The sequence below is a fragment of the Aedes aegypti genome, chromosome 3, assembly GCF_002204515.2.
Source record: "Aedes aegypti strain LVP_AGWG chromosome 3, AaegL5.0 Primary Assembly, whole genome shotgun sequence".
Classification (NCBI taxonomy): Eukaryota; Metazoa; Arthropoda; class Insecta; order Diptera; family Culicidae; genus Aedes; species Aedes aegypti.
In genome coordinates this window covers 301,172,446-301,186,981 of record NC_035109.1, presented here as the reverse complement: position 1 = coordinate 301,186,981, position 14,536 = coordinate 301,172,446, and the positions used below count along the sequence as shown (strand labels likewise).

The 14,536-nt window shown below is 39.9% G+C and overlaps 1 protein-coding gene across 1 annotated transcript; it reads left to right on the top strand.

Annotated features, from left to right (window-relative positions):
• The first annotated feature begins 205 nt into the window (after positions 1 to 205).
• LOC5578669 (carbonic anhydrase 1) lies at positions 206 to 1,437 on the top strand. Its single transcript, XM_001657014.2, has one exon. The coding sequence runs from the start codon at positions 355 to 357 to the stop codon at positions 1,339 to 1,341; it is 987 nt and encodes a 328-aa protein (XP_001657064.2). The 5' UTR covers positions 206 to 354; the 3' UTR covers positions 1,342 to 1,437.
• The last annotated feature ends 13,099 nt before the right edge of the window (positions 1,438 to 14,536 follow it).

Sequence of the window (14,536 nt, the reverse complement as noted above, 5' to 3'; positions counted from 1 at the left end):
CAGCTTTCCATAGCATTTGTGTTCCGTGAGCCGATGGTCCCTTCAGATATCGACTCATGGAGGTTTGACTGTGAATACATTACTTGCTGAAATTTTTAGCCGCATTCACATCTGACCGTTTTGCACTACCCAACAATTGAAAAGAAGAGAAGTCAAAGAAGGCCAGAAAATATGTCAGTTGTCAGTGAATTGTGCCCTCTCTCTCAGTTACAGACCTCCCTTGATCGTGTCTTCATCGAAGGTACGGCATAAAAATTACCAAAAATAAAAAAAAAAATTGTACACCGTGCATCGAAGGAAGCCGGAGGTTTCAGCCTTGTTGGTCTTCGTTTTATCAATAGTTCACTGTCGAATATGTCACTGCAACAAAGTTCCTCGGAATCATCTCTTAAAAGCGGCAAACCATCCGCAAGCGATTCCAAACTCAGTGACGAACTTTCGAGCATTGTATTGGGCATCGCTGAGAAAGAAGCCTGGTTGCCATCACCAATCGATATCAACATCAACTGCGCGGAAAAACTTACGCTACCGGATTTGCTATGGCATGGATATGATACACTTCCGAGCAAAATTAAGCTAACCAACACTGGCGAAACGGTCATTCTGAGTGCCAAGTGGCCAGAGAGCGCAATACCCTACCTAGAGGGTGGTCCTCTGGAAGGTCGGTATGTCTTCTCGCAGCTTCACTTTCATTGGGGCAACACGGCAGTCGATGGTAGCGCACACACTATAGACAAAGCTCACCTTCCACTTGAAATGCACGTCATTCACTTCAACACCAACTACGAAACCCAAGAGGAAGCTCTGCAGCATGTAGGTGGAGTTGTCTCGCTAGTCTATTTCTTCAATCTCAAATCATCACCGAACAAGTTCATCCATCCAGTGATCGACAATTTGAAAGAAATTGTGTTCCCAGATTCAGTATTCAAACCTGAACTTTTTCCAATCCTGGATTTGTTCCACACTTTTACCAACGATTACTTCCTATACTGGGGGTCGACACGTGCCACTTCGCGAAGTCATCCGATTCTGTGGTTGATATCCAGGACGCAGGAGTGCATCGACTTCCATCAGTTGACACAATTCCGGCAGTTACTTGATCAAAGGATGAGAGTTATTACGCGTCAACCCGATCCGATTGCTACCCTCGGAGATAGACACTTGTTCCACGTGAACCCGTTGACGCAATGCTGTAACTCAACGCTGTCGGTTTTGCCACACTCCAAGTATCGGAACGACCGATGGCTGGTGGATCGTATGAACATAGACATTGGATCACCTGGCGGTTGTAAGCAATTTATCGAAACGCTGCGAAAAGAGATAAGGAGCAAAACTGTTTAGGAGTGTGCAATTCTAAAGAAACAATTTTTAAAATTTTAAGTGAATCACAAATAAAAAAAAGCAAGTTCATTCAGGAGTTGATCTGATGTGGCCTTAGTAAATGTTTTACTAGTTTACCGAAAATAATTACACCGCTTATTTATTTATTTGATTCTACATTAATTAACTTGACAAAATCTCGCCAACTATATTTTGCCAATAGGGTAACGACTGTTTACATTGTTCTTTACTAAATATTAACAGCTAGCGTCAGCGACAAAAAAGTACATACAACAACTCTTCGAATACTGGGTTCACCATAGAGTTCGGCGTGCTCGTGATTCATCCTTGGCCACCACACACCGTTTTCCTACACACCGTCAAAGATCGTCTTAAGCACCCGACGTTCGAAGACTCCAAATGCTTGGAGGTCCTCTTTGAGCTTTTAATACGGCATGTTTTGGCTTGATCAGCTCACTTTCAAGTAATCAACCAAACTTTACGGTTTACATAAAGTTCGTTCAGGTTGCTACAGATAATGATATTTACCTTCGAGTAAGAAAAGGTCAATTTAAACTTGTTCTGAACTTTCTACTTCATAGTTTTTCAAACTCGCGACCCTCTGGGGCCTTGTGAGCTATTGTAAGGGGGCTCGTGAGTTTTTTCTTACACTTTTGCAAAACGCTATCTCAATACATTTATTTGCGATTTTTCGTTTCTGTAAAGAAGACAGAGGATTTTAATTCTTTGTCAAGGTATTTATTCAAAGTTCACAGACTTTACTGGGGCCTTCCTTAGCCGAGTGGTTGGAGTCTGCGGCTACAAAGCAAAGCCATGCTGAAGGCGTCTGAGTTCGATTCCCGGTCGATCCAGGATCTTTTCGTAATGGATATTTCCTTGACTTCCCTGGGCATAGAGTATCATCGTTCCTGATGCCACACGATATACGAATGCAAGAATGGCAACTTTGGCAAAGAGAGCTCTCAGTTGATAACTGTGCAAGTGTTCATAAGAACACTCAGCTGAGAAGCCGATTCTGTCCCAATGGGGACGTTAATGTCAAGAAGAAGAAGAAGGAGAAGACTTTACTGTCATTTACCATTACCATTTGGACAGCATGTCTTACAAAAAATAAAAACAACAATTAAAGAAGCTATTCTTTCGAATCTTATCCTATTGAATGAACCACAATCCCAGCTTCCTTGATCTTGAAACCTCGTCAAAAGTTTTGATCTTTTTCTTCAGGAATATTTATTTGAAGCGTTTTTGAACTTCTCACCTTATGTTGCATAGATTTTCAGCAAATGAGAGATAAACATGTAGATGAATACTTAACAACAATATCATAGTTTTATAAAGTTGATCTACAATACTGGAAAAACCTGCCGAAAAATAGGCAATTTTTCATTAAACAATGGTAGAACTTGAAGTTTGGATCGCAGGTGGAAATAGCTTAAAATTCACAGCATTTTATGTACAAAATTTCAAAAAACCCCAGTCAAAAATGGCTATTGTTTTTCATCAGTAATATTTTCAATGGACAAGTTTATGGGATAACACTTCTAAGTAAGATTGATTGATTTTGAAAAATTTTAAAACTATAGTAATTCCATGTTTCCTTGACTTCACTGAGCATAGAGTATCATCGTTCCTGCCACACGATATACGAATGCTGTTGGGGATTGACCGCTTCACGATCTTAAGTTAAACACAAATAAATGATCTCGTCTCAGAGTATAACATAAACACTCGCGACATTGACACTCTATGAATTACATATCTACTAACTAGCCGAAACTAGGTAATGTGATCTAGTAGGCGATGATAATGTTGTATTTAGTTTCTCTCACTTTTTGCGCAACCGTCAACCAGAGAACACGTAATTCTGAAACATTAACAAACATTTTGGTCCTTCGAACCGGATGGGATATTTTTCGCTCCATGGACTATCACGATCTCTACACCTGATCCATAGGTCGCTGGTCCTTCGAGCCGGATGGGATGTTTTTCGCTCCATAAAGGTAAATCAGTTATAACTTTTAGCTTTTCATCAATTAGGTGTGATAAGTGTCCAACGCCTGGGTTGGATTCATCGACGCTTGGGTCGATGAGTGAGATATCCAATTGCGGAATTGGATATGCAAAACCGACGCTAGGGTCGTACTTACGGATTTCAACACGTGGGTTGAAATAAAACAGAACAGCAAGAGACAGACATCAATTTCCAACACGAGGGTTGGTCAAATTGAGCCTGAGAAAATCTTCCAACACGCGGGTTGGAAGTCACATGGTTAAGCTTGTACACGGACAGGCAAAATTCTAACACACGGGTTGGAATATTATACACACGAGACTGGAGTCGATTTTGAGGTTATGTTTGGCACACGGGCCAAGAGACACACATGTTATGAATATCGGTTCGGAATAACTCTTATAAAGAGCAGCAGTTTTGCGAAATTATGCAATGCGGCATAAATTTCAGATCGTTGTGTTGATTGTAGCGTTCTATAAGGAAACATCCTTCAGGCCACGTTCGAGGATTGCCACAAAAAGTACGAACAGATAAAGAGCTCGCTTGAGAAATGACCCGATAAAGCAACATACAAAACAGAACTTGAGGTAGAGTGTATATACGGCTTAGCAATGTTCGAAATAAAAAAAATGATTTGCAACATGAAAGCACAAGCAACTAGTTCTTCCAACAGAAATTCTGTGAGACTTAAAATTAATCTTTTGATTTTTGATAGCTCAGGAGAGAGTTGGGTTGAATGGATTAATAAAAACTACTCATTGATCCACAAAAAACTACTCATCCGACAGTTGAGACATTCAAATACCTAAAATTGTTTTTACGAGGTGCCACCATCGGACTAATCGATTCAGAGTTAACCACTCAAACAAACTATGCGATAGCTTGGGATCTTTTGGAATAACTCGAAACTTAGCACACTCGTTGAATGTTTGAACCAAATATAGTTGAGATGGAGTGAGTCATAGCCTTACGAGATTTGTTTGATTCGGATCAAACATCTACGGTTTTCCCAATTCTAGATCAACTTATAGAGTCTTGTAACGCCATTCTCATACAATAAATGGCAAACAAATTGAATTCAGAAACATGTAATAAGCAAAAATCAGCAATATTTGGAATAAAGATAAAAAAGTTACAAGCAACTGGAGAAATTTGTGAATGAGAGATGCTATGGTTTGGACGTGATACCAACAACATACAGAAAAGTTTTAGAACCATCAAGCAATGAACGGTGACTAATGGATCAGTCCATACACCTTGAATAATGTTCTGATAAGCGGTCCTACAATGCTACAATATCTGTTTAACATTTTCCTGAGGTTCCGATATTAAAGATATGCAATAACAGCTGACCCTAAAACAATTTTTTAGTCGAGCTTTGATCTGCTATAATGATTGACAACTGCAATTCGTGCTACATATGAAGATTTTCTCCAGAAGAGGCTGTCTTTATACACTGTTACGTATGGAACAAGGTTGGCTTCGTTTACATCGTCACATTGCCTAAGACAACTTGCTCTCAAATATGAACGAGGTGTATCCAAAGAAAAATTGGAAACATGTGCGGTTAAATGATAATTCTACGGACCTCATATCGAGGGAATCGTCTACACTGAAATTATTCGGGAGCTTGTCTTGGTGGAACGGGTCATTACCTCATTACCTAATGTGCAAAGGACATGGATTTTTGAAATGGGGGTAATGTTTTCCACAAATTGGCACATACATTCCTGGGAGAGCGATAGATTGGCGGCACATGCTTTCAAAACATGTAGTTTATATGTGTTATTGTACGTGCATTGGAGGTATTGTTTGCACAAACTTTGAATTTGCCAAACATCATGGAGATTTGCCTATAAGTATGTACCGATTTGGCCAGGTGTAGAGATCGTGATAGTCCATGGAGCAATGTCTCAATTTCAATATTGTTGAACGAAAATCAGCTATAAACATCCTCAAAGTATATAGGAGTACTCACTTCTCGATCATTTTTCCAAACTGAGCAATTGACAGTATACTGTTTGTGATTCATAAGGAATTGTGAAACTGTTGAACAAGCCAGGTGCAAAGGTTTGCTGATGATACAGGAACTTGAGCATGTACAATTGTGTCATAAGAGTGATACAAAATAGAATGTTTGCCATTGAAATACAGCTGTTACTAAAGAACAAGCTTTTGTCAAGTTCCAGCTCTCCAATAACTCTAACCATTTTTAAGACGATCGCCAGGTTTTTCAGGTTGAAGTCGCAGGAGTGAGTTTTGATCAACAACTTCCATTGATTTTCTCAACTAAATGCAAACTAGCAAACCTACTGGCAGTTAATTAAACTGTACGCACCACCAAACATTGAAAACCCTACGTTTCTTGCACCTGCTGGTGTGTATTAGACAATGACTATTGGTTGGTGGAATTGGAGATGAAGTAGGTGAAAATTTGGTAGTTGAATTATCCCGGAGGGCAAAGTAAATATAAAAAGGCAAAGCTCTGTAAACAAACGAAAGCAACAAATTGATTTAGTTTAAAGATGCAGATAAAAAGTGCGGGGAAATAGTTGAGGGTAAAAAGTATATAAGTTCGATATAGTGATTAAGAAACAGTTCGTGAGTGCTTCGTTGGCAGCGCCTGCCACCGATGCCAAGAAAAAGACGAAAATAATTAGATTTGGTAAAGAAACCATAACATGTAAGCAAGGAATATAACTAAATTAAGGGGAAAAATATTAATAATAAAATTATAGTTTCAAGCTTCGCTACGAGAATCGCTGCTGTGAAAATTATGGTTGATTTCGAAAATCACTAGCCCGAACATTCTTGAAAATGTTATGATGTCGACACCGAGTCAAGATACTGAAAGGACGGTTTACAGCTGCGCGGGATGTCACCATCCGGATGATGATGAAAAAGATATGGTATTTTGTGACCATTGCCAACAGTGGTACCATTTGCGATGTGTTGGTTTGTCAGCCAATGAGAAGGATGTTTCCTGGTCCTGTGAAGAGTGTCTGCGCCGTCGTGCCGACAAAGAGGAGTCACCTGGTCTAGTATTAGAGTTGGGAAACCTTGAGCGAGAGATGGAGAAGGAGATAAGGGCACTAGAAACTCAAAAAATCTTACACAGGAAAAGGTTAGAGCACAAAAATAAGCTGTTTTTGTTGCGGCAGCAGGTCGAGAATGAAAAACGTGATATGGAGTTAGCGTACGAAATGGAGCAAATGAAGCAGCTCGTTGCCGACGAAGAAGCGCATCAGAAAAAACGCGAAGAAGCATTGAAGCAGCTTCAGGAGAAATTTGAAAAGGTTAAACGTGATTCGGAACAGTTGGAGCTAGTAGCAAGGACTATAGATAAAGAAGCATTCGGATTGAGAAGTGGAAGGAGAATAGAAGGCAGGAAATTCGAGCAAATCGAACCGGGGACGAAAAAGCCGGATGGAAGAAAGCAAAAATCATGCCATTCAGGCCGGAAAACAATTGATGGAGAATCTCGTAGAGTCGTCAGCGGCAAAAAACGATCGCAAAGAAATTCGTATCGACAGAAGAAACAGCCGTACATGGGTTCCGAAGACAGCGATTCAACAAATGCATCAAACGAAGGCAAATATGAGGAAAACTCCGATGATTCGGAAGACGAAAGTTCGTCAAATGCAGAAAGATGTTTGCAAGACGAAAGCTCGTCACTAGAGAGCCGAAAGAGTACCAAAACCACCATGCGTAATCCAACAAAAGCTCAACTGTCTGCACGGCAGTTTCTCTCAAAAAAGCTTCCGACTTTTTCTGGACGACTTGAAGATTGGCCTATGTTTATAAGTGCCTACGAGACGTCCAACACAGCTTGTGGGTTTTCAAACGTCGAGAATCTCGCTCGACTTCAGGAGTGCTTGAAGGGCCAAGCACTGGAAACAGTGAGAAGCAGACTACTTCTTCCGAGTGCAGTGCCGCAAATCATCGAAACTTTACGGATGCTGTACGGTAGGCCGGAACAGTTGATGCGCATGCTGTTATCAAAAGTAAGGAAGGCACCATCTCCGAGAGCGGACAAGTTATCATCGTACATCCAGTACGGTGTAGTTGTTCAAGAACTTACGGATCATTTGGAGGCAACCGGTTTGACAGCGCATCTGGTGAATCCGATGCTGATTCAAGAACTGACGGAAAAGCTGCCAGCCAACTTGCAGCTAGAGTGGGTCCGGTATCGTAGAAAGGCTCAAAGCGTAACTCTCCGAACTCTGTCCAAATTTCTATCCAGACTCGTTAACGATGCCAGCGAAATTACTTCATACTGTGAGGCTCAAGGTGAAGCAACACTTAGCGAAGAAGAAGAAGAAGATTTCCGTAAATATGAGAGAAAAGAGCAAGAAGGATTCCTGCACACGCACATAGCTGAAGACAATAGAACGAAGGAACAACAGTCATACAGGAAGAAGACAGCTTGCAGGATTTGTGGCCGCTATGATCATCGTGTTCGGAATTGCGAAACCTTTAAAAAACTCAATTTGACGGAAAGGTGGGAAATGGTTCGAAAGTGGCGGCTTTGCTATTCGTGCCTGAATGAACATGGAAGTGTCCCATGCAAGTTGAACTTTCAATGTAATATAGAACGATGTGGTGAAGGCCACAATACACTGTTGCATATCGAGCAGACAGGTTTCATGGATTGCAACGAGAGTGCCCCTCACAGCACGTCGGTAGTTTTTCGCACGATGCCAGTCAGATTGTACAACGGGAAACGCACCGTAGATACTATTGCTTTTCTGGACGAAGGGTCGTCGCATACCCTGGTGGAAAAGTCATTAGCAGACGAGTTACAGGCCAAAGGCACTCCGCAACAGCTACGGGTAACTTGGACTGCTGGCGTGACCAGGTTGGAGAAAGATTCGAGAAATGTGGAGTTGTGGATTTCGGCAAGAGGGTCGTCGAAGCGTGTTCATATTAAGGCCGCTCATACTGTACATAGTTTAAAGCTACCAAAAGAAACTGTAGAAATACGTAAGGTAATCAATGAGTATTCTCATCTGCGCGAACTGCAAGAAGCAGAATACGAGCAGGGTGTTCCTCAAATACTGATAGGACTGAAGGACGTTCACCTTTGTGCGCCACTCGAATCAAAAATCGGTAAACCAGATGAACCGATCGCCGTGAGATCAAAGCTAGGGTGGTCGATTTATGGGCCTGTTAGCGAGGTAATCAAGGAGTGAATGGATATTATCATTGTGAAAATATTGTGAAGTAATCACGTGTTCAATGCAAAAAACGAACACAGTGGAAACTGGTTAAGGCATGTGAACTTAAAATCTGTAAAGAAGAAGGCAAGTACAAAGCGGATAGGTCTGGTGTAGAAGTTGGTGGTGCTTGCGTTCAATAATTGTAACTCTGGCGACAGGGATGAATCCCAGCTAGAATTACGGGGAGGGGGTATGTACGCACCACCAAACATTGAAAACCCTACGTTTCTTGCACCTGCTGGTGTGTATTAGACAATGACTATTGGTTGGTGGAATTGGAGATGAAGTAGGTGAAAATTTGGTAGTTGAATTATCCCGGAGGGCAAAGTAAATATAAAAAGGCAAAGCTCTGTAAACAAACGAAAGCAACAAATTGATTTAGTTTAAAGATGCAGATAAAAAGTGCGGGGAAATAGTTGAGGGTAAAAAGTATATAAGTTCGATATAGTGATTAAGAAACAGTTCGTGAGTGCTTCGTTGGCAGCGCCTGCCACCGATGCCAAGAAAAAGACGAAAATAATTAGATTTGGTAAAGAAACCATAACATGTAAGCAAGGAATATAACTAAATTAAGGGGAAAAATATTAATAATAAAATTATAGTTTCAAGCTTCGCTACGAGAATCGCTGCTGTGAAAATTATGGTTGATTTCGAAAATCACTAGCCCGAACATAAACATTTGTAAAACTTTTATACGACAGGTATGAAATGTTGGCCCATATACGGTCAAAACCTTACACGTCAAATGGTTAATCAGGGTATAAACTGCTTCCGTAGCAAGCGTATAGTTGAGTCAGATAGCTCCGATTGAAAGAGTGAACCCAGGAAGATCATTCAAAATATGTGGAATAGACATTGAAGTACTTTGAGTACTTTCCATTCACCAGGAATCAGAAAGCACATAAAATATATTTTATCTTATTCATTTGTCGTAGAGCTCGAGCAGTTCATTTAGAAATAATGAGTGCACTCTCAAGTTGAGAGTCTCAAATACAGAATTTATTACTGCCCTTAGGCGATCTGCAGGTCAACGAAGATGAGGCAAAACGATTTACCGTGATTATGCAAACATCTCAATATTAAATCAAGACGCTCACTTCATATCATTCAAGAATTTTGTAAACGAGTTGTGTAGAAATTCGTACCTCTTGAACAAATTCATGCAACTTTTAAAGTCCTTAGGAACGATGGAGACTAGAGTTACTGTACAAGTGCTGTAACCTTTTCTGCAGGAGCCGCATTTCTTGCAGACACCCGGGCGCGCGCTGTTTATTTTGGATGCACCTAATATATCTTGAGATGTGCGTCGTCATATGGTCTGTTTTGAAGCGCAATAATTCAAGTGATGGCAAAATTTTCGACGAGGACCGAAATCTGCAAATAGATGAGAAGGTAACTCAGGGAGTGTGGGGTTGCCGCTTCAACGACGACCCACTAAAACCAGCCAATGCAATTTACGTGAGCGATTCTCGCTGAATTGCTCAAGTGATGCACAGAATAGTAGTATACAGAATGCACAGATATTACCCTTGGCCACAGAAACCATTTAACGGTATTTCTTCGGAGAGATGCCAGTGTATATAGCACTTAACACATGTAGAAGAAGTAGCCTAGGCAAACTGCTTTTCTTAGCCGACTTAAGCAATGTTACAAGGGACCAGCATCGGTAGAACTAATCCTCTGCAGCCAACTCTTGATCGGCGCGTCATAAGCGCTGTAATTCTTACATAACGTGAGTGACAGCCGAAGTTGCTGCATTCCAGCACTCGGCATCCGCACACATTCTCTGGATTATAATGTCGGGGGTTGTGTCCCCTCCGCATGTATCGAACATGCGATCTCTCACAACAATTAAATGAAGGCAATCGAACACGCCATGCTCCGCGATATCCTCCACACCAGCACAATTGAATATTCCTAGTGCCCGTACCTATGCATGTACTGCCTATAGCAACCACGTCCTGACAGAAACTGCGTCAGGTGGAAGTTCACTTCCCCATGGTTTCTCTTATACCAATCTGACACATTTGCTATTAGCCGATGAGTCCATCTACTCTTTGTGAAGTTATCTTATTGCTGTTGCCAACCTCTGAGCGTTGTCTCTTTACACGCGTTGCGGACTTCTCTCGTACCTCTTTGCTTGAAAAAACGTTCGGTATGCACTTACTACTCTTAAGCACATCCTATACGTGCTTTCCAACCGCTTTATGTTTCTGCTCGTTCTAAGCGCCAAGCCTGACAGGAGCTTGCGTTTGCTGGCAATTACAGCTGTTAGACATCATCCTTGAAAGCGCCGCTATAGCCATAGATGCCATTTTACACGCATATTCAATGTGGCTAGCGAAGCTGAACTTGTCATCGAATATTACTCCAAGATGCCTAAGGGATCGCTTGGACTCTATGGTGCAATCACCTACCTAGTTAATTGCCCGTTGCTCGAACTAGCGATTATGGTCCACTACCATCTCAATCTTTTGACGGGCCAGCCTTAGTTTCCTAGACTTCATCCATTCCTCAAATATGGAGATAAAGAGGCTACTGTCAACTCTACTTTCTCAATCGATTCGCCATAGACCACTAGGGTGATGTTGTCTGCGAATTAGAATTGTGCCTGATCAATGAAAAATTGCCACCGTAAATGGATTAGAGGTTGCGCTAATCATGTGCATCATGGACAAGATGGACGTGTTTCGGTTGCAAAGTTTTTGACAACAAAAAGCAATCAAAACATCTACTAAGTTGTGTCTGATACCGTTTGAAGAAAACAATGGCTAGGGGGAGCATGTTGGGGATTGACCGCTTCACGATCTTAAGTTAAACACAAATAAATGATCTCGTCTCAGAGTATAACATAAACACTCGCGACATTGGCACTCTATGAATTACATATCTACTAACTAGCCGAAACTAGGTAATGTGATCTAGTAGGCGATGATAATGTTGTATTTAGTTTCTCTCACTTTTTGCGCAACCGTCAACCAGAGAACACGTAATTCTGAAACATTAACAAACAAATGCAAAAATGGCAACTTTGGCAAAGAATGCTCTCAGTTAATTACTGTGGAAATGCTCATAAGAACACTAAGCTGAGAAGCAGGTTCTGTCCCAGTGAGGACGTAAATGCCAAGAAGAAGAAGATGCATACTACATGATAAAATTTTTGTTTTGGATATGAATATCAAAAGAAATTGAATGCTATTTGCACGTGCAATAACATTAACGGATATGTACGCTATTAATAAGAACATTAATTTTAGAAATTTATTCAAACCCTAAAGGGTATCTGAAAGAAAACAAACACAGTGTAACAAAAATGACATTTTTGCGTGTCTCAAGGATCAAATTATGTGTCTCTAGTAGATTTCGGGTTGCTGAGTCTGATGTCATTCTTAGAAATGTTCCAGCACGTCACAATTTTTAGCTACAGGTCGCCAAAGTTGTATAACACACTGGTTTTAATGATGTTTACATGAAATTTAGAGTACAATTTATCAAATTTTATTGTAATCTAATCCACCAACTATGCAAAATAGAACTTGAACTTTCATTTCAGATATAATTGGATTGAAATTGCACGATTAAGTTTCGATTAGACCGATTTTTTCAACATGCTTGCAGTTTCCATACAAAAATCTTCGTTTCTTATAGATGGCAAAATACAACAATTCTCTAAACCATCAAAAAATAACTTCTCCGCATCGAAAGTATTATAAACTTTGATGATAAGTATTGCTATACAAATAAAGTTGGAATTCTGTGGCAAATTAAGCAAATAAATTGCCTTACAAGCTTACAAACTTGCATGCAAGTTGCGTGAAATAGTCATTTTTTGCATTTTCAACAGCCAATATCTCAAAAACTAGACGTGCTATGATGTTTCTGAAAACGGCAATGGATTCAGCAGTCCTTAATTGAGTGAATAGCGGTATTTTGGTGCTGGAAACAAAAACGTGCTCCGCAGTGTAACCCTGTAGTGCGTCGACATTCATAATATCGAACTAATCAAAACTTATTTTGGTAATGACGAATATAAAGGTATACGTATATTGGAATTATTTAAAACAAAATAAGGGTTCATGTCGACACTGGTAGTGACGAACTATCCATAATTTGTTTGAAAAATACAAAACATACCGCTGCCTCGATATAAATGTGTAATCATAAGCATGAAACGAGCTCATCAGTTTGTAATCCATCCTCGTTTGAACACGAATATCTTTTCGCATTCGCACATTGCGAACGGGACACGATTGACCTTGATTCCATGGCTCGCTTCACAGGAACATAAAACCGCACCGCCGACACGATAAAAATAACTAACACGATTACTTGGGCTTCTTAGATGCACCTTCTCGATGTCCAGAATCGAGCGCAAACGAAAGACGGGAACCGCACCAATGACCCGAAAACAAAAAGAAACACGATTGCTTGTGCTTTTCGATATTCTTCAATATATACGCGTATTTTGAGCTCAAATGTAAAGCCATTTTCAGTGTAGTGTACTAGACTCGACTTAAGTCATTTATTTCAAAAAAAATATGTTTAACGACGGTTTGAAAATTCTGAAAAAAAAATGAAAATAATCAACTTAAAAAAAAAACAAACAAACACTTTACGAAAACTGAATTTTGGATTTTTGAGGATAGGCTTAATGTACTCTTCTGTACTCTTTTAGAGAGTTGACAAAAATGTACTCATTTTGGTTAGAGCAAATGAATGAAATGAAATGTTGTTTCTATTCTTTAATTTTTAAACTACCAGTAAATATTAAGTATTTTTCCTCACAACGAATCTTGAGATTTCTGACACAATACTTCAAATGTTTAGAAGTGTTTTGATGGTATTCACATTCTTTTACAGTCGACTCTCTACATCTCGATATATCTCCCTATGTCGATGATTTTATAGGTCCCTTCAGTCTGCATACATTTTCTCTCTCCATATCGCGATCCTAATCTCGATATCTCCATACCTCGATGTGTTTCTGTTGATTTCTTGTTTTTTTTTCATCTAGTATTCATTTGTTCTTTGTCTCGACATCTCTCTATCTCGATAGTCCCTTCGATATCGAGATGTGGAGAGGCGACTGCAGATTGATTCCTTACTTCCTTCTGTTATGCTGAATAATGATTTATATTTATTTGTGTGTGTCAGTAGGGGAAAAGCACCAATTTTCGACCTAGCACTAGTTTTTGACCCATTCATACGAATTTGGCCTACTTTGTATGTAAATCCGAAAATTGGCACAGAATTCTTTGTAGGTCGAAAATAAGTGCTTTCCACCTACTTATTGTAATCATCAACTATCAATGACACAGCTCTTTAATTAATTACTAATTTATGGAGAGGCAAAGAATACTCACAATCACGGCATTTCGAAAGTTGGAAATTATATTAAAAAATGGAAATTCTTTTTTCAATAGTGGGTCGTCAAGGATAAGCAGGACGGCTAGGTGGGTCACACATAGTAAAAGTTTGGGAACCCGTTAATTCATACAAATTACATCAAACCCGCAAAACACGATGGATAAAATCGTCAGATTAATGAGCTTCCTCGCATAAAACGCTTTTTTATGAGTTTATTTGTACATTTTGTTCCATCCCGTACACTCGTACAAAGTAAGTCGAATCAATCCGTAGCAGCTGTCAAATCAACATTTGTTATCATAAGTTAAGTCGCATAAGATCATAGGTTAGTTCGGTAGAAAATTTATAAACTCGCATTGTATGATATTATTCATCACCTAATATTGAGGATTTTGCCCTCTAATAGACTCACACCTAAATAATTTTGTCACACCAAAATATTCTCCCACCATGTTTGCCATATATTGGATGGTGTCGTAGCTAACAAAAGCAACAAGTAACGCACATGTAACGCATTATGTTGGATTGTAAATTGAATGCAAGGTGCGTGCTTCTATGAAAGTGCCATATAAACTGACGTGTGAGTATTTATTTTTCC

Excerpts from the sequence above, each read along its gene's own strand:
- LOC5578669 (XM_001657014.2), top strand. The coding sequence starts at position 355 with ATGTCACTGCAACAAAGTTCCTCGGAATCATCTCTTAAAAGCGGCAAA.